Source organism: Papaver somniferum, unplaced genomic scaffold (assembly GCF_003573695.1).
Source record: "Papaver somniferum cultivar HN1 unplaced genomic scaffold, ASM357369v1 unplaced-scaffold_32, whole genome shotgun sequence".
In the NCBI taxonomy this organism is placed as follows: Eukaryota; Viridiplantae; Streptophyta; class Magnoliopsida; order Ranunculales; family Papaveraceae; genus Papaver; species Papaver somniferum.
In genome coordinates this window covers 2,020,769-2,041,724 of record NW_020643262.1, presented here as the reverse complement: position 1 = coordinate 2,041,724, position 20,956 = coordinate 2,020,769, and the positions used below count along the sequence as shown (strand labels likewise).

The following is a 20,956-nucleotide window of genomic DNA, read 5'->3' as shown; positions in this document are numbered from 1 at the left end:
TTTTTACTGCAGTACCAAGTTTATGTTTACATGTGTGTATTTGATACAGATCCGATTCCTATGAGTAGTTTTGTTGTCAGTATTTTTTTTATTGAAAGACTAGTAGTTTTTTCTTTTTTGATCATTAAGGGATGAATTTATGCGAAAAAACCAAAAATAACCAATTCTTCTTGTAGGAATTACCTATAGATCCTATTATAGTGTTCTTAGTTAGTGGCAGGTCCACCCACTAAAGCCCAGTAAACATAGGTCCATAATTAAGAGAAAACATAAAAATGGACCTAATTTTTTAAGCCCAGGTCCTTACACGTGCAGGATAACTAATGCGAAATTTAAAAATACCACAAATAACCCTCCGTATTTAACAGGGATTATAAGCACGAGAAGAACATTAACCTTTCATATTCGTTTTCTTCTTCTCTTTCTTCTCACTGCTGCTGCAAATGGATTTTGTACAGATCCAAAAAAAATTCTTCAATCTTTCTCGTTTCTATCAAATCAATGTTTATTTTAGGGTTTCACGATCGAATCGTTGTTGTGTTTGATTACGCTTTTCTATCTCCATGTTTGATTTGTTGATTGTTTACCAGATCTAGATGAATAATCATATTTTTTGTTCATTTCATTGTTAGATTTACTTATACCACTTCCATTTTGTTGGTTTTAGATGTGTTTTAGTTTGTTTTTGTATATGAAGCAACAGTACGTATATCCCGTACTGACAGAAACTCAATTTATTAAAAAGAAGAAGAAGATGATGATGATGATGATGATGCATTGTTATGATTTACGACGAGAAGATTTGTTTGTGTTTCCGGGTATGTTTTTTAATCATCTTTTTTGATTATTTTGTTCGTTTTTCTTCATTTGATTTTTTTTCCGATTGTATTATGAAGATCAAATCGATTTTCATGATGCTATTATGTTTTTAGGTTTGATACAGTTTGCTTTTGTGTATGAATTGACAGTACGTATACGACGTACTGATACAAAATTCTTATGATTCGGTTATATTCAAATTTTTGCCATTTTTTTTTGTTCTATCTATGAGTACGTATGTGTAGTACTGAAATATGTGCTTTGATTGGGTTATATTCAGAGTTTTTCCATTGTTTTTGGGTTCGATCCATGAGTACGTATGTGCTTTGATTCGGTTATATTCAAAAGTTTTCCACTGTTTTTGGGTTCGATCCATGAGTAAGTATGTGTAATACTGAAACATGTGCTTTGATTCGTTTATATTTCTGAGTTTTGCTATTGTTTTTGGGTTTGATCCATGAGTACGTATGTGTAATACTGAAGTATGTGCTTTGATTCAGTTATATGCATGGATTCATCACTTCTTCTTGACATGCAATTGATTTTTTAGTTCATGAATATGCAGTACATATATGACGTACTGTTACAAACTTCTCTCTTACATCAAATAATTTTGACAGAAGCCATTCTGGTTTTTCCTTTTCATGGTATTCCAGTGCATGTATAATGAACTGGAATACTAAATAAGAAAAAGACTATTCTTGTCTCATATTAGTTATTTAGATATGAAATTGTTGTATTAGCTTGGATTCAAGATTATGTCCACATAGCCAATCCTTAAGTTAAGGATTTAGTTGCAACAAAGCTAATCATTTCTTATTTCAGGTTCAAAGTGATCATTTTGATGAGTTTTTCGCCCCTGAGTTGGACAAACATGGTTATCAAGCTCTCTACAAGAAGAAGACAACAGAGGTTTGCTTGCGGACATTTTTGATTTAATGGTCATAAACTCCAAATATTCAGTTGTGATAATGAATCTGTTCACTGTAGGTTTACACCGGAACTTATGCTATCGATGGTTGTGCAACATTTTTCCGAAGGGACAGATTTTCCCGTGTGAAGAAATACGAGGTTTGGAGATGACAGACTTTCTTTTGAATTATTGTTACTCTGTTGGTTCACATGTTAAACAGTTTACTTTTGTATGTAGGTCGAATTCAACAAGGTTGCTCAGTCACTGACAGATGCTGTGGTCCCAATCACTCAGAAGAAAGTTGTTTTGTCTCGACTTCTTAAGGTGATTTTTCTTCTTTGGGAGTCTCTTATGCAGTTAGTTGGTGCTAAGATTCTTTCCCAGAATCTTACTCCCTGTATTATTCTATTTGTCCATTCAATTTTGTATAGGATAATGTTGCGCTAATAGCGGTTCTGGAAGCAAAATTTAGCAACCACGGAGCCGATACTCCTGGAAAGCGGCAACTTCTTTTGTGTGGTATGAAAATTGAAATGTTGTCTGTTACATTTTCATTTGTGCAAAGCATCCTAATATGTTACTCTAGTTTTCTATGTATCACTCGATCCTTGATAATCACTTTCAGGGTTTGCTGTAGATATTCAGTAGCTTCTTATGGACATTAATTTTGTTGGTTAGTTTTTTAGTGGTTATGTCACCCTGTTCAATCATGCAAAACTGTACCTCTTTTGTATTAAATAAATACTAGATATTAATGGTATGATTCTACAATATATGTGATGTAAAACGTTTTCTAATTTATTTATCATTGATTCTAACAAACATGTACTTTTCCTGTAAGCAGTTCAACAGATACATACTCGAATTCGTAAGCAGCAGATATATACTCGAATTTGTAAGCAGTTTAGCGGATACGTGTTCTATTTGTAAGCAGCGCGACAGATATGTACTCAGATTTGTAAGTAGTGTAGCAAATATGTACTCGAATTTATAAGCAGTGTAGCAGATATGTACTCGAATTTATAATCAGTGTAACAGATATGTACTCAATATAATGAATGTGTAAACACACACGTTTGGTAACAATGGGTATTATGGTCATTTCCATGTTTTAATTAATTTTGGACCTCTAAATAAAAAAAATCCGGTTGGACCCTACTATAACTAACTTTGTGGGCTTAGGACCAAACAACAAAGTTTCCATTCTTCTTTTCAATATAGCATATATATGTATTTGTTATGAATCTATGAAATTAAGAAATTTAGACAATTTTTTCGGTACATCATATATGTACTGCTGGATCTACTACAATGTCAAAATAAGATGGATTTGTGAAAACCACAAAGCCAATCTTTTCAGTATATAAATGTTAAAATAAGTGATGAATATATGAAAATCACAAATTTTGACCTGTTTCTTTTCGGTACCTTACATATGTACTTCTAGATCACAGTGTAAAAAATAATTATAGTGTCAAAATAAATGATAACCTTTGAAATCAAAAAATTTGATAAAAAAATTCAGTACAACATATATGAACTGCTAGATCACATTGTAAAAATCAACTCCATGTCAAAATATGTGACGGATCTAAAAATATAACAAATTCAACCAATTTTTTCTCAGTACATCATATATGTACTCCTCGATCAAACTGTAAAAATATCTTTCCTGCTGGTGATTCTTCAAAATCGTCTACTATTACGTCTTCTTTAACGTTCTTTTGTTTTTTCTTCAAAATCGTCTACTATTACGTCTTTTTTAACGTTCTTTTGTTTTTTCTTCTTGTTGTCACCATTTTTGGGTGAAATTTCTTGTTTATTGCTTAGGTTACAATTCAATAGTTTTTTGTAACTCGCTCACTGAAATTTAGGGTCTTGATGATTTTCCAATACGGTTTTGATGATTTCATTAGTGTTTGAAGATTTAATATGGGAAAAGAGTAATTTTCAATCTTAGATCTGCACTGTAATCATCACCATGTTTACAATGTTCACAATACGAAGGAGAAGAAAACGAATAAAAGCAAGAAGAAGAAAATCGAGAGTGTAGTTTCTGGAGAGATGACTAGTTTTTTGTTTCTTGTTATCGTACCTACGAAAGACTAAGGGTAACATGGTAATTAGCAAATATTAAATAAATATGGACCTATTGATATCTTTTATTTCTGGAAGGACCCTACTATAATTAAGTATGTGGGCTTAGGGCCAAATAGCAAATTTTCCCTTTAATAACAACAACAAAATCGGGAAACATTAAGCAATCTTGCACTATCAACCGTCAGATGAACTGACTTTGAAAATCAGCCATTAGATCTCCAAAATCCATCGACTAAATTTGGTGTCTGCACAACAATTATCAACCGTCAGATGAAAAGACTTTCAAACTCACCCGTCAGATGAACTGACTAAATTTGGTGTCTGTACTGGGTTTTCTGTAAATAAACGCAACTTTAAGGGCTGCAATTACAGACTTAAAACACTACAAAAAACTGAACATAGAAACTGGGTTCTCTTTTTTTCTTCTCCTCTCCATTTTACGAAATGGTGGTACTTGCTCAAAGAGTATTTGCTGGTAAAAGGTAGATTAATGAATTAGACCGTCACGATGTGTTACCCATTATTTTTTATATAGTTTTATGTGAGAATTTGGATTTGTTTCATTTTATCTGATTAGCAGCATGAGCAAGCATTTGCTCTTTTGTTCTCAAAACTTCGCAAAAAAGAGCTGATGTTATGAAATTACTTAACTAAATTTTGTACTGTTTAGTCCAGGTATAGAAAGGAATTGGGACCAACAAATGAGGCGAAACATGTAACTGTTATGGAAGCAGTCATATCAATTCAACCAAATAGAATTGCTCCCTCCCGTATCGTTATCATCCAACTCTCCTTGAAACCTAGGTCAGGTACCTTAAACATCTTTAAGTGAATGGAAGTTTTTTTGGACTGGACTGCCGACTGTGAGATCAGATCAAATTTTATAACCTGACCATTGATTAATTTTCATGTTTTTGTACACTACCAGCTTCACGCTCTCTTTCTGGCTGCAAGAAAATCACAAGTCAGAAATTGTGGAGTCCCCCATAGTTATAGTACAAGTGAGTTTTTTTTCCGACCTTAGACTATATTTCTAATATTCATTGAAGCAAAGGACTATGTATTTTGTGTTAGTCTCGACTGCCGTTAGTCTAATAAATTATAATTTGTTGGATGACATCACAAAGATCGACTAATATGGTTCAGTTGTTTAATTTTTGGATTAAGTGTTTGAATTTTAGATTTGATGATATGTGAAGTTAACTTCTATATGAGATGAAACCTACGTCCAAATTCTTAGATTCATACTTTACCACTTTCCAAATAGTTTACAAATAAGTGATTTTGTTAGTTACGGATGGTAGTGATCTATTTTATGGTATCGTTGTTGTGGTGCTTCGTCTGTTAGTTTGTTAATCACGGTAGTGACTGCTAGAGTGGCACGAGGAAATATGGATGGTGGATCAAAATTTGTAGTCTGTTAGTTTGTTAATCACGGTACTGCTAGAGTGAGACGAGGAAATATGGATGCTGGATTAGGAATTGTAGTCTGCATTTGACAATTTCCAATATGTGTTAGTAATTTGGGTTGATCAAATTGAAAAATTACTGTGTTTCTTTTTGGGTTTAGATTATACCTGTCTATGGGTGTTTTCACCATTATTTTCTTACTCTTTTGCCCATGAACTTTGAAATATAATGGTTTGCCCTCGTGAAAGTCTTTGAATTGTAAATGGCGCAGCTATCAGGTTAACTGTGTGGATTTCATCATGGATGTCCAAGCATTCACAAGTAGTGGGGTGTTCCATACTTTTTTTGCTGCTTATACTTGCATCTTTATTTTCATGCAAATTACTCTTATTCTTTGCCTGATATTGCGGAGTTGTCGTTACAAATCTTTTGCAGGTTTTTAGTGATTTTTTCTTGGACAAAAGATAGAGATATACTGAAGAAGAAGCCTACAGAAAGTAAGCAAATTACAACAATCCTAAGGCAGAAAGGAGTCAGCTACAGAACATCCTCAAGAGTCATGACCCCCCAAAAACCAAAAACGTTTATAATTCTAGGAACACTTGATAACAAAGGATCTCAGCCCTAAATGTTTTTTTGGAGTGGTATTTTTGATTTATTATCTTCTAAATGAAATTGTTTGAATGTCCTTATTTTTGGAAAATGAAAATGAAAATGAAAAATGCATATGACAAAGATATTTGTTTGGTGACGTGCGACGCACGTGCACTCCACTTGTACTACTTAATGGTTTCTGGATCTCTCATGCAAAATTCGGTAGTGTATTCTTGCATATTTTTCCTTTTACTTGCCGCAAGAACTGCAGTCACTCGCGTGAACGCTCTCTGTAACCAATATGATACAATTGATTTTGGATAGCCATTGTAAACTGCTTAATTACCTTCTAGCTCTGGATACCACTTGATCAATTCTGAACCCTAATTTGATATATAGTAAAACTTCGATAAATTCATAGCGTTGGGACTAAATAAAATTATTATTTTAGCGAAGTTACTAATTTATCGAATTAAAATTTAGCTTATCCAAGTCTAGTTGGGATGAGAGAATTTTATTATTTTATCGAAGTTATTAATTTATCGAGGATTAATTTATCGAAGTTCTACTGTATGTGTAGAACTGGGAAGCACTGACATGGAACACAGACACGACATGACACCGAAATAGGGACCGTCAACATCCAAAATCATCAGGACACTGACTCGTTTATATATATATTAATTAAATAATTTTTATATAGTAAGATCATACTATTATAGTATATAAAATACATTAATCACGCAAATACATGAAAAAACTCAATTTTATGTCGTTAAGTTAGTCCACAAGTAGAAAAATTAATTATTATACTACTTTTCGTGACACACTAGATTACCCAACTATATATATTTCTACATGTGTGTCGTGTTGATGTCCCACACGTGTCCTCCGTCCGACGCACGCGGCACCAATACCAGTGTGTACGTGCTTCACAGGTGTAGAATAGCCACAAAGTAGAAAGAAAAAAAGTACAAGTAGATTACAATAGAAAATTCTGATTTTTGCTCTAGAACTTACAATGTTTACCTTTTAGGTTTATTTTTGGCCTAGGTATTACTTCTTTTATTTTTATTAGTATCCCCCTAGTCTTATGTCTGTGCCCCTCTACAAGCACCTTAGGAATAGTAGGAGTTTTATTTATAGTTGAGGTCTGTGCTAAAACTAGCAATACTCAGATTACGCGATTTCCTTATATTTGTAACCTTCTAGGAATAAAAATCCTGCTATTCCTTCTAGGAATAAAAGTCTGCTTCTAGAATTATTTGGAGAGTAATTCAGTGGTGTTTTGAACCTAGGTTTAGGGCATCCTAATGGGCCTATACCTAAAAACGGATCAATAAAACTTTGAACACAAATATCTTAGCATGTTGTCATTGAATCTATCATTCATGCGTTGTTTACCGTTTGGTTCTTACGTAATTGTAATTACGAGACTCGATAATACATAAAGGGGAGAAAAAAAATACCTCACAATTTCCTATACTCAACCTCAAAAATTATATCCACTTTTTTTTTCCATACCTTATCACAAAATATAACAAAATTAGGGTTTTCATCACTAAACATCTCATACGGACAAACATGATCAACCCCATAACCATTTCCAGGACCATACCCATTTTCATATCCATACCCATATACATCCCTTTGTCTTGGACCAGGGTGTTCATATTTTAGCAGCTCCTCCCTCAGCCGGAAAAATATGAACATCTCTTTTGAGTTTTTGTTTCAAATAAGTTGTGAGTTCTGTAACATTCATTGTTCCTTTCACCGTTACTAAATTCTTGGCCTTAGCAACGCGGAACGAATCACGATCAACTCCTTCGAATTTCGTCATCATAAGGTTCTCAATTTTGTTAATACAGTCAGCACAATGTAAATTAATCTTCAAAATAACAGTACTCATCATTTGAGGCGCCTGCCTTTTGACAACTTTCTTCTTCTTTGGTGTTTCCTTTTCTGGTTTCTTAGGAAGAGGGGAAATAAGTTCAACTTTCTTTTTAGTTTTTAGTGCAATATATCCTCTTAGTTTTACTGGATCAACTCTATTTCCTATCACAGTTATCTCGCTTGTTGCGCTATCTCTTTGAGTTTTCCCAACACCTTCAAAACTTAAAATGGATTTGATAACTTTCTTAACACAACCATTACATTGGCAACACATACTAACGTTGCGCTATCTCTTTGAGTTTTCCCAACACCTTCGAAACTTAAAATGGATTTGATAACTTTCTTAACACAACCATTACATTGGCAAAACATACTAACGTTCAAAACTATAGTCACCATCTCTACTCCGTCTTCCTGTTTCTCATTTTCGCCCTTGACGATCTTTTCACCTTCATCTGCCAGTTTCCTCCTTATTTTTCTTCTCTTCTTTTTGATCAGGATATAGGAATTTTTAAAAGTGCCAACAAATTTCGAACTCAAAGAAAAGATACCAACACCAACCAATTTTACAATTCTTACCCCCTTTTTAAGTCTTCTCGTAAGAGTTTTGGGAAAATACCAAGATTTTTGGGACGAAACATGCTAGAGAGGCCTCTGCCCCGCATTTTTCTTCTCATAGTTTTGGGAAATTCTCCGATGTTTTTTGCACGAAACATGATAGAGAGTCCTTTGCCCCACATTTTTCTTCCTTTTCTTTGTAACCTGTTATAGGGGCGGCATGTTTTATTAGAGGGGAGGCAATGTGATAGTAATGTCCTTCTAATTGGTTAGGGGATGTCCTATAAAGGGTGTAAATTAACTAGATTACTCTCCCCATTTTTTAACCTAAATCAAAGCTAAATTGAAAAAAAAATTTCTTTCTTCTTCTCTTCTCCTCCTTCCATCAACCGTAACCTCCATTAAAACTCAAAATTTCATCATCTTCGATTAATCGAGTTCGAAAATTAATCAAGTGTAGTGTAATGATTTATATGGGGTATGTTTTGAAAACCCAGTTACGATTTAGTTTATTTTGTTCGATTTAAGTTTAATTTCTATCAAAAATTAGGGTTTTAGATGAAAATTGAAATTGAAATTTATGGGTTTATGTGAGTGACGGTTGATTTTAACTCAATTACGAACCGTAACTGGATATTTTGATGTTGTTACGATTGGTAATAGTTCAATTACCAACCGTATGTTCTTATATCTGGGAATTTTCTTCAGTTACGGTTGGTAACCATTTGAGTTTACGAACCGTAACTCGGTTACGGTTGGTATCGAGCATTTAGTTACCAACCGTAACTGAGTTACGGTTGGTTTTGAGTATTTAGTTACCAACCGTAACTGGTTTTACGATTGGGTTTTCTTCAAATTTAACCAGTTACGGTTGGTAGTTCATCTTTTACGAACCGTAAGTTCGATTTACGGTTGGTTATGAGCAAAATTCCAACCGTAATTAGCTCTGAAAATGTAAAAAAAATGATTTTTTTACGTATTTTAGATAACTTTGAGCAAGAAAAAGCTAGTTGGGACTAATTTAAAAGTATACCCGATCATTTTCAGGTCCTGGTTCTTCATTTTGTTGGTTAATTTCTTCAATTGATTGAGATTGACCTTCTCCTCTAAACTTTTTTTTTTTTTTACTTTAAAAATCTGATTTTGGTTTTTATTTTGAGTTAATATAAGTGAAATTAATCATTAACACTAAACTTGACTATCATCATTAAATTAGTTTATCAATTATGAGGATTAATTTGTCATTTCCAGTATTTTTTTAATAGGGACACCTTGAATGATCATGTAATGACCCTTTTTGTCCTATTAAAATGCCGCCCCTCTAATAAACCATGCCGCACCTATAACATGTTACTTTTCTTTTGATAGTTTTGGAAAATTCTCGCATTTTTTTTTGGGCACGAAACAAAGAGATTTTCACCCAATTTCCTAAGCTCTTAACTTTTCTCTTGCTTCTGACCCAAGCTCACAAAATCTTTCCTTCCCGTACGTGTATCCCCTCCGGAACTTCTAAAAATAAGATTGCCTCCTGGCATGGTAAACTCAATCGGGGAACTTCTAGAAATAAAGAAGATAGTGCTAACAGGTGCCTTTAATTAACAGTTGCGGGTGCCTTAAGAAACTTTACTTCCTTGGAGTTACTACCTAAAGAACATGGGAGGTGCTTCTGTGAAGGGAGCAATAAGTCCAACAATCAACTCTCATGGCAAAAGTGCCACAGGTTCAAGGCAAGAACTAGTCGGTATAAAAGCACCATGGTCCAAACAACCCATTTTGATGATGTTACTCAATATCTACCTTTTTAGGCTACCTGTTGCGGGCATAAATGAATAATCTCGTCAGGACATAGCCAAAGTGTTAGTATGTAAAGAAAGGAAGTTATGGCGAGAAAATTAATGTAAGAGCAGCAAAAAGATGAAATGAAAATAACAGAAACCATATTATTTAGTCAGATTACAAGGAGATATAGTAAGTTGTAAATTACATTCTTATACCTGTACAAAACTAAATGTATATACAGCATAACCAAGAACGGAGATTGGAGAGCAAGCCCATTGTCACACACCCCGTCTTTCTAATCCTGCATTAACTTAAGTATCTCTTGGAACAGAAACACTTAATACTTTCAATATCCATTCAACTGAGCTTTAAGACTGGTCAGTGGAATGTAACGCACACCAACTTCATTTTTGACGGTGACGGATCCATCCATTTTCTTGTCCACAACCTGTAAATTCTGTACACCATTTTTGACGGTGACGGATCCATCCATTTTTTTGTCCACAACCTGTAAATTCTGTACACCGACACCAACTGGAATCACCAATCTACCTCCTGGCTTTAACTGCTGTATAAGTGCTTGCGGAATTCCTGGAGCTGCTGCACCTACATGAATAGCATCATAGAGTGCAAATTCTGGCCAACCAAGCCTTCCATCTGCGGCCATGTAAGTGCATATCAATAAACCGATAAGAACTAATAATAATCATATGATAAATTAGCATTGACAAAATTCATAATTTAGAAGAAATGATGGAACTGTTATCATCTTGATCAGTCGTATCTTTTCAACTTTTGATGGTTCTATGGTATCAGTCAATATGTAGCATGTCGTGGAGACTCCTGAAACTTCGTAATAACTTTCTTGAACTAGTCAAGCATGAAAATATGATGTACGGTTGCCTGAGTCTGATCAATTAACTTATAAAACAAGAGAACTGATAGGAGGATATCAGATGGCTGACCAGTATATCATGGAATGACAACACAAGTTCCACTGATCCTCTTTTAAAATGTCCCCATTCATGTTAAAATTGAAGGATAATGCATAGTCAATGTGTTACAGAACATACCACCGACATGTATAGAGAGGGAGCCTTCCTCCAGGTACGGTGCAGCTGCACTGTTTTTTATATTCTCAAGGGAAGTACTTGCCAACTCAGGTATGTGCTCGATGCCGATAGCATGCCCTTGGGATCCAACCATCACGACAAAACATGCAGTCAGATATCCCGTTCCTAAAAGAAGACCATAAGCAGAAAAAATGAACTATAAAAAATTGCACTATTCATAACTCCATATGATAACAATACAATCTGAGGTGACACATTCCTCAAAAGTTGCAGTAAGTTAAAAATATAGTTACTTGGTTTACAGGTACAATTATCTAACATATAAAAATACTTCCATTTAGAGCGAAAAAAAGTGTCATCTGGAATAGTGCTTATTGAAGTGATGAAACTAACAAGAAAACATGGGAAACCCAGTTCATATCCTTGAACTTTTCTGCATTCTCCCACAAATATCGAAAATTTTAAGTTAGTCATTAATGAAATAATCGGGAGGCCAAGAAACAAACTTTACATAGATCAGTCCTCTTGCAGGTCAGACCAAGGAGGGTTGGCCAAAAAATGCAGACGAGGTGGAGTTTTGTGGAAATATTTGTAAGTGATACCTGTTTGTTGGGAAAAATTGTGCAAAGTTATCCCACCTAATGTTTATACAAACTTTATTTGTTTGGTGTACATTCTCACTAACCTACTCTCTGTTCATACTTCCTCAAGGACCTCACCTAGTTAACACTCAACTGGATGGAGCCAAATCCGTGTTACACGATACACCTTAGTAATGCAAAAGAAACTATGTAGAATACACAATTCTTGACTCAAGATAATTTAAATGCTAAACCATGAAAATTAGGGTAGCAAGTAAAAAGATCCATTTTACCTGATCCAACATCTAAAGCATGTATCCTGGTTGCAAATTCTCCAATAAAAGTTGGAGACACGCAACATGCATATGAGGAGCAGATATAGTTGCATTATACCCTATAGCCAAAGGGGTGTCAACATAAGATTGAATCCCATCAGGAACAAATAATCCCCTATCGATGCTCTCCATAACTTCAGCTACCTTCTTTGAACTAATTATCCCATTCTTCTGCAATCGAACCACCATTGCTTCATTCTTACCCATATTCCGTTTTTTTTTTTAAACTCGCCGTAAAATCGTCATAAAGAACATCATACACAACATAATACCATAATGTCACCATCTGTGGGTATGCATAATTGAAATTTCATGAAAAGAACACAGTCTAAAATATGTAATGATAATCAAAATGACAATCCATATGTCATGTTGTTGGTAAATTAGGAGTTGTCGAGTATCAACCTTGTGAGTATTACCACACAACGACTTTCCCTCATATTAGAGAGGCATCTATTGTTATAAGAAAGGTCAATGGAACTAGCGGCCTCAAATATGACAGTCAGGCCTGGATAACTGGGCATCTACTCAAGATGACAAGTTAAATCAAAAATCAAAATCCCCTTATGTATAACAATCAAGTCCGGATCATCATTTTTTGTTTTTAATATATGAGATTAAAATTGTATATGGTTTATAAATTAATATTCACAATTCTCAACTAACAGTTATTTTTTAATCAATTATCAAATGATCACCACCAAAAACAGCAGAAATTGAGCAATTATAGCAAAGGAAAGAGAGTTACCGTATAATCAAGCACTGAAAGTTTCCCGTTCTGGAGAGTTAGGGTTTGTAGGAGGAGAAAGAAAGAAAGAAAGGGTTGGTTTGAGTGAATGAGTGGAGATATTGACAGAGGCTTACGACAGCGGAAATCATAAGCTATAGAGAGCTGGATCAGTACATAATTGACACGTCCTGTGGTAGATAGGTTTGAAAAACGGGTCACGGCTCAGATCACGGGTACTAGGCTTGACCTTTATAACACGTTTTGACTGGTATGAACACATTTTGGGCAAAAAAACGAGTTATTTAGAGGAAAAATGCGTTACGGGCGTTATAACGGTTACATAGAAAATTAAAAAAGAAATTATGATCTGAAATTCCTATGTAACGGTTATAACGTGCGTGAAAACGTTATAACATGTCTAAAAAACGTTGTGACTAAAAAAAAATTTCTTTTTTAATAATCCCTCTGTTCCTAGATAGATGACTTATTCATTTTTAAATTTTGTCTCACTAATAGATGACCTGTATCATTAAAAAACGAGATATTTCTAAAACTACCGTTTTAATTGATTATTTTTAGTATAAGAAATGTGGCCCGTAAGAACAAGCAAAATGCATGCTAGAAGTACAAAATTACTAATATTATCTCCAAATATGTTTAATTAAGTAATTTGAATTTCTAGTAACAATTGTACTTTTCTTTGTATGCCGGATGCATGCGAATGATGCAAGGTCAATTTGCATCACCATCAACACGTATTGCAGCTCAACGTGATGAACCTGTAAGTCGGTGGTCATCTTATGGTGCTGAGTATCCAGAGATTGCAGTAAAGATACTAAGTCAAACAAATACATCATCTGGATCTGAGAGGAATTGGAGTGTGTTTGAAAGAAGGGAAAAATATCGTTTGGTCCTTTTTTAGGTGGTCCCATGTCTGTTTAGTCCTTTGGGAAAACGCATTTACTGTTTGGTCCATAATAATTTAAAAATATAAAACAGACAAAATTACCCTTCCATGTTAATTTTTACTTATTTTCTTGTAGCAGTTCATTCGTCAAAATGAACTCCTGTTAATTTCTACTTATTTTTTCAGAAAACATATAAACCAGAGTTCATTCCGCAAATGAACTCCATATAAACACCTAAAAAACCAGAGTTCATTCCAGAAATGAACTCCATATAAACACCTAAAAAAACAGAGTTCATTCCAGAAACGAACTCCATATAAAAACCTAAAAACCCAGAGTTCATTCCAGAAATGAACTCCATATAAAAACCTAAAAAAAAACAGAGTTCATTCCAGAAATGAACTCCATATAAAAACCTAAACACACAAATCTTCATTTTCGTCATCATCTTCATCGATTTCAACAGCAGCAGCAACATCGATCGTCATCAAACAGCATCAACAAACATCAAATCGTCTTCATCATCTTCGTTTCAATCTTCATCTTCTTTGACAGCAGCAGAAAAAGTTAAAATCAAATCTTGTGACGAAGAAACACATAAATATATCGTCGTCTTCGTCATCTTCATCTTGTTCATCATCATCTTCAACCGCAACAGCATCAAACAGAGAAGAAAAACAAAGAATCTTGTCGCCCATCATCTTTATATACTCATCGTCTTTATCATCTCTGCAAGTTGTAATAATCATCTCTGCAAAACAAAACCCTAAAACTCACACAAATCTTCATAGTTTATGTAGCAGAAGAAAAAAGTAAGAGAGACAAACTAGATTTGAAAATATGGAGGTGAGAGAAAGTAAATCTGAAAATGATTTCCTCTCTTGATAATTGAGTATATATGTCCTAGGGTGACGTCATGGATGATGTAATGGTCCCAAAAGGGTATTTCTGCCACTACAAGATGACAATTATATCACCCATGACATCACCCTAGGACCAAACCATAATTTTTAGGATCAAACTATAATATATTTTTTCAAAAAGGACCAAACAGACATTTGACTGAGTCAACTGGACTAGACTCTCTAATACATTATTACTAGGACTAAATGGTATTTCCTACTTGAAAGAATCCATGCCAAACTACGCAATTGTTTACTTTCATCGAGGATAAATGATCTGGTGTATGTCAAGTACAAATTGAAGTTAAAGCAACAAAGAATTAAAGGTGAAGCAAGGCGACATAACATTGATGTTCACGACGTTCATAGTCTACTGATGGAAGACAATATGCTTGACTGGATAGCGGGGGAAGACGAAACACCGGTTTTACCTCAAGAAGAACAATGGTTAAATATGCTCGAAGAGAAAGCCGTTAATAATCCAGAGCATGTCCCTCTACCATACAACTGGTATGATCCCGAAGTTCAAATCCCATACGAATGACTTTGTTTATGACTTTGGTACTCTTTCATTTGGAGACAATACACAAGGTTATGAGAATGTGAATACGATATATGATTCTCGTTACACTTCTGATCGCTCTGACCATGGTGTTCAACATATGAACGAAGGATATAATTCTAATATTGATAATAATAATAATGAAGTAGGTAACAATAATGATGAAATGAAGGAGGTTATAATGACGATAATGAAGGCTATTATGATGATGATACTTATGCGAACGAAGATAAACCAGTACGCCCACGACGATGATGAGGAAAGGAACCGCCGAGAAAATGAAAAATACATGAATAAATCAAAAAAAGGTGGTGGTCGTAGATGGTTCGCCTAGTTTTTTAAGTGATGGACACTAGTTTAACAATCTTATGTTTTTTAAATTAAAAGTTTTTAGTCATGTAATTTACTTTCCCTGTATTATTTAAAAATTTAGTTCGAAATTTTAAGCTTTCAATCCAGAGAAAGAAAAAAAACTAAAAAAAATGATAACGACTCGAAATCGGGGTTTCGATTATAATTGAAAGACCGATTCCTATTCAAGTTGAGTATGAATAGTGTGATTGTGATTTTGCCCCTTTGGCCGATTTCATTTCTCTAAGGACCACAACAGCTGTGCTGATCTAAATATAGTTGTCATGTTCCATGGATGTGTAGAAAATCTACAGCCAGACGAGCCGACTGCATCCAACCCGCCATCCGATAACAAAGTCTAATCTCGGCCCGGTCCTATGGAGATTGGTGATGAGAATGGTCCAAGGAACACAATCTTGGGACTCGCTTGTTGTAAGCATTAAATCTACATACTTTTTCTCTCTATGGTCTTTATCATAGGAGTTGTCGCTTGTCCACAAGAACCAGCACAAATCCATCTAGTTACGCAAGGTATAAAGAAATGTTATTAGTTGTATTTTGTGGTTTCCCCACAAAATCTTCTTGCTTGCAAAAAAGATGCTCAGACCTTTTTCTTTTCCGCTTATCTTTTTAATTTCTATTAATAATACAACAAGAATGTCAGTCTAGTACGAATAAGAGTATGGTAACAGAATACACTGATCTCTCTGTGAATTGTACATGGTCGTTAAAGCCCATTCATTTCCTCTCCTTTACCAGACCACTGAGCAGACATCCCATGAAGAAATATTGATACACTAAAGATTTAACACCAAAAGGAGAGGAGAACAAAACATTTATATGCTTCAAAAAAAAAAAATCTTTATATTTGATACTGTACCGAGCACATATGATTTCTGACTTTATTCTTGTTTTTTAGTAGATAAGTCGCATAATTATGGAAACACAATCACTATAAGCACTACCACCTATAACCCTGTAATCGGCATACAAATCAAACATTCATACTGCTGCCACATTACTGACTTCGTAGCTAGGAAATGCTGCTCGGAGTCGAACAAGAAGATAGCTTGATCATCAGGAAGATCCTTCTAACTCATGATCCGGATGGCCGTTGTGTTGACTCTAGGATGTTGCTTCAAATGATAGAGAATGTCATGTGCTATGCTACAACAGCTTCATGTCATGTATGTAGTATACTATCCATGATGTCATCCATGTTTTCAATATTTCTATAACACCATTTCAATTGAAATGCAAAAAAAAAAAAAAGATACCTGTTTATTTATTTACGTGGGTGCTTCAATTTCAGGACACTGTCAATTAACTCTAAGAAAATTGTAGGTTTCACAAACACTAGCTGAGACGCTATTGGGAAGCAGCAACAGGGTTGCTGGAACACACAAAGATCTTTAGAAAACAATTCACAATGTCTCGTGTGAGGTACAGCTACTTGACGATGTCAAAGTATAATTTTACACTTACAAGTTACAACATTCATTTTCTGCTTTTCAATTTCGTTTGTACGTAAGTGAACCTAAGCAAAAAGTTTCACTTCATTAATGATAAATGATTGAGCTCATAAAAACATCACCGTATAAATCAGATATTATGTGAATGCTCTCGACAAGAAGATTTGCATGCAAGGACAATGTCGTTATTCGAGCTGCTAAGGAACTTTACCTGGGACGCAAAAATGGTTGTAGCACTCGCAGCGTTCGCAACAAGCTATGGTGAATTTTGCCTCCTTATACAGGCTGTACCCGATGAATCCTCTCGCTGTCTCAATTGCAATGCTTAAGCAATTCCCTACAAACTTGGAAATGTTCAAGCCCCGGTTCAAGGCCTTGAGTTCGCTAGTTACAGCCATGGTAGATGTAACCAAGTGTATCATCGAGTTTGAAACCCTGCCAACGCAACAAATAAAGCTCGACCACAAGGAAATATCTGATACCAAAACTCAGATTTATGCAGCAACCTATTGGGTGCTTAGGAGTACCTTGACGTGCTCTTCTCTAATCACAGACTTGATTGCGATGAATGATCAGCAAGTGCATGTTCTTTCCCTTCATTCATTACCTTCAAGATGCATCTATAAATAGATATTCTATAATATAGTTCAGAAATTCAATTATCTTAGAATGATCTCTTATAATGTAATTTATGTTTGTTAAAATTCAGGAAGCTGGATTCAAACACCACTAGTGCTACATGGGAGCTGTCAAGCCTTGTTTACAAGGTGACCTACATATGTCATAAATTGCGGAAACAAGTTGACAAATGCCACCTGCAGATAGGTTGGTCCTGTCTCGTTACTTTTCTTCAACTTTTTTTTGGACGAAAATTTAAACTTAGTTATGCATAAATGTGATAATAATACAAACACCCCTATGATCTTTCTCTAATCTTCCTACATTAATTAGAGAATAAGCTGCACAGGAAGTGTTGGACCTCTTTGAGAAAGAGACTCACTTAGATAACCAAAAGGTACTCAGTACACCGTTCTCTCTGAAGGATGACAAGCCACTAAAGGATTGTTGTTCACACGAAAAGGTTTGCTTTCAAACATATCCTAATTAAAATTAGAAGAGATGATCCTTCCTGATTTTAGTCTGCACTGTATGTTATGTGCAATGCTTCAATCATGACTTTAACTCATATCATCCCAACATTATTGTTATCTACAGATTGGGGTTCCCGACTTACTAAACAAGGTGGTGGTACTCTTGATCTCAAAGCCAGAGATCTTACTTACTTTATCTTGTGCAGCAGACATGCAGTAATTTTCCTCGCGATGACAGAACAATGAGAAGATATGAAATTGTATGGGTGCCCATTCCATCTTCCATTACATCATGGACTGACAAGGAAAATAAAGTTTTCAAACATTTATCTGAGATTTTACCATGGTACTCAATACGCCAGCCCTCACGAGTTAACTCAGCAGTTGTAAATTACCTCAAACACGTGTCTGGCTTTGTAGGGGAACCAGTGATGGTAGTAGTCGATCAAAATGGAAGGCTGGCCAACTTGAATGCCATGCATATGGTACATATATGGGGTCCCTCGGCTTACCTTTTCACAGCTTCAAGAGAGGAAAAGCTGTGGGAGGAAGTAAACTGGTTTGGACAGCTTATAGCTGACGAAATTGATCCCCTCTTATCCAAGCAGGTAGTACTCTAAACTTAAAGTATATAGCATACACCTAACGTGATGTTGTGTTAATTGTCAATAACATGGTGCATCTACACTGCTATACAGAGTTTGCAGCATTTTTTAAGTTATTTCATAGACCTTCATGGCACCTAGCTTTTTAAGTCTATCCACAGTAACTACAATTTTCCTAAACAAAATTTTGAAGCCTACTGTGCACTGTAGCAATGAATCCCAAAGAGTTCACGAAAATATATTCCTCCTAGCTGTCCCGTATGAAAGTTTGTACTCGCGTTCATGCATGTTTTACCAACTTAAATAAACTCAAACAGTTTGGATTTGTATGCAATTACATCAAAATGATGTCAGGTAGAAGAAGGAAGAATCTGTCTCTTTGGAAGCAGCGACATAAATTGGGTCAGAGAACTTTCTAGGAGGATAAAAGAGATGACTAAAACAGGTCTGCAGCTTGATCTTATCTATGTGGGTAAGAGGAGGTTAAATGATGATCAACATGTAAGCAACATCATATCCACCATAACTCAAGAAAAACTAAGCAGTTACCTTGCTTACCCGAAGATGCATTTCTTTTGGCTTCGAATGGAGAATATCAAAAGATCAGAAATCAAGCTAGGGAAGAAGGCAACAAAAGCTGAACACATTCTTAAAAATGTAGGGTCTTTGGTAAATTTTGATGACTGTGAGAAGAGTTGGGCCTTGTTTGGAGAAAGGTTCTCAAAAGATATACTGCACCTACAGGGAAGAAAACTCATGGAGTGCCTGAGGCTTTTTCAAGTGTGGGGTGAAAACATAGAGAAGGTCGGTTTCATGGCAGCCATAAGATGTGCACTTGAGCCTCCTATGGCATCCTTGGAACCTTGTTATATTTGTAATGTTAGTGAGTTCATACAAGGCAATCAAAAAGAGGAAGGAATAGTGTTGTGTGAAGAATGTAAACGTCCAATGAAAATGTTTTCTGTGTATCAATGCAATGCAGTAGAATAAAAAAACATGGCAAATACGATGCATATGCTGCTCGATTTTCAAGCTGAACACATCAATCACAGAGTTGTTATTAATGTTTTGTTTCTATTTTTTCTAAAATCTCGAGCTCTTCATGTTTTACAAACAGCAACTGAAACTAGTGATACCCCATTTCTTCAGTGTACTTAATCCATGGGTTATGAACTCATTCTTTTTAACGGCAATCAATCACTACTGATACTCCATTATTATTCCAAAAGAAATACGAAGTCAAAATGATGATAGGACTTCTTATGGATAACCACAATGGGTATAATAGAATTTCTATGTTGGGAAAGAGTTAGGTTAAGCAATGTACTCTTACCTGAACTTTTAAGAAGCAGGATTGACTGAATACAAGGTAATGTCACAATTTTGTAAAACATGTTTGATCGAACATGCTACACAAAAACACACTTTATAGTTGGATATCATAACTTCTTTTTTACCATGATCACTTTATGGGCCAAGAGTTATTGTATATGAAAGACTACCATTTTTTTATAAACTTGAAAAATTTGAGCAGTTAGAATGAGATGAGTGGGGTGAAAGTTAACATTTTACCTTTGAAAATTGCCATCGCCCATTCTTCCGGTCAACCAATCTGCAAAAATGAAAAATGTCACCAACTTTGAGAAAATATATCACATTTGATTTTACTTATCGAGCAAATCCTAAGGAGTCATCAAAACCGTTACACCGATGTCCAAGGCCCCTACTAACTTCACACCAATTCATCCAAAACTGTACCAAGAAACCAATTTGTGACTATCCATGTCGCCAATTTGTAGACAGATTATATCAATATACAGTCCACGGCAAATGACAAAGCCAAGGTGGGCTACCCTAGCACCTGGGTAACTTCTGTAGAAACAGAACATTACGTGCAGTATGAGTTGGGATTTATTAGTCACATCTACATATACTCATTGACATCCAACTAAATCCAAGCAATTGCTTAGCAGTTAATACCAGTTTTTAATGAGAATCACATGTATAAAAGAGTTATATACTGAAAAAAGGCTTCGTAGGAGAACTTTGGCTTCATTCAGCTTTGCCTTTTGTCTTCAAGGTCCCATGAAGTCCTACTTTATTCTGCTCTCTCTTTTTCCTAGGCAATAGATAAAAGAGTACTGAACACAACATCATTTCAAAACACTTCTCTAAGTCTCTAACCGAGCTTTCAGACCAATCCATCACGGGCATTTCACATACTATCCCTCATTTATGCTGGAGTCACCTCCATCCATTGCTCGGTCCAAGAAACACGAC

The 20,956-nt window shown here is 35.1% G+C and overlaps 2 protein-coding genes, 3 long non-coding RNA genes and 1 pseudogene across 7 annotated transcripts; 4 read left to right on the top strand and 2 right to left on the bottom strand.

Moving 5' to 3' along the window:
- The first annotated feature begins 780 nt into the window (after positions 1-780).
- Positions 781-1,821, top strand: LOC113341846. The gene is made up of 3 exons (XR_003356185.1): positions 781-818; positions 1,645-1,731; positions 1,810-1,821. It is a non-coding gene; the product is annotated as an uncharacterized LOC113341846 (long non-coding RNA).
- A 2,688-nt stretch (positions 1,822-4,509) lies between these two features.
- LOC113341896 lies at positions 4,510-5,878 on the top strand. The gene is made up of 3 exons (XR_003356198.1): positions 4,510-4,636; positions 4,761-4,833; positions 5,678-5,878. It is a non-coding gene; the product is annotated as an uncharacterized LOC113341896 (long non-coding RNA).
- A 1,627-nt stretch (positions 5,879-7,505) lies between these two features.
- On the bottom strand, positions 7,506-8,003 carry LOC113341870 (heavy metal-associated isoprenylated plant protein 3-like). Its single transcript, XM_026586587.1, has one exon. It carries the CDS (start codon positions 8,001-8,003, stop codon positions 7,506-7,508), a length of 498 nt encoding a protein of 165 aa, XP_026442372.1.
- A 2,199-nt stretch (positions 8,004-10,202) lies between these two features.
- Positions 10,203-12,796, bottom strand: LOC113341932 (annotated as a pseudogene).
- Positions 12,797-16,477: 3,681 nt separating this feature from the next.
- LOC113341852 lies at positions 16,478-17,174 on the top strand. Its single transcript, XR_003356188.1, has 3 exons — positions 16,478-16,695; positions 16,853-16,951; positions 17,115-17,174. It is a non-coding gene; the product is annotated as an uncharacterized LOC113341852 (long non-coding RNA).
- Positions 17,175-17,339: 165 nt separating this feature from the next.
- On the top strand, positions 17,340-19,709 carry LOC113341850 (protein SIEVE ELEMENT OCCLUSION C-like). 3 transcript variants are annotated; one of them, XM_026586573.1, is made up of 5 exons: positions 17,340-17,559; positions 17,690-17,805; positions 17,932-18,061; positions 18,196-18,679; positions 19,031-19,709. In XM_026586573.1, the coding sequence occupies exons 4-5, from the start codon at positions 18,314-18,316 to the stop codon at positions 19,664-19,666; spliced, it is 1,002 nt and encodes a 333-aa protein (XP_026442358.1). In that variant the 5' UTR covers positions 17,340-17,559; positions 17,690-17,805; positions 17,932-18,061; positions 18,196-18,313; the 3' UTR covers positions 19,667-19,709. The 3 variants fall into 3 exon arrangements, with proteins under 3 accessions (XP_026442358.1, XP_026442357.1, XP_026442359.1); XM_026586572.1 differs by having other exon boundaries at positions 17,690-18,061; XM_026586574.1 differs by lacking the exons at positions 17,340-17,559; positions 17,690-17,805; positions 17,932-18,061 and having other exon boundaries at positions 18,125-18,679.
- Positions 19,710-20,956: the final 1,247 nt, after the last annotated feature.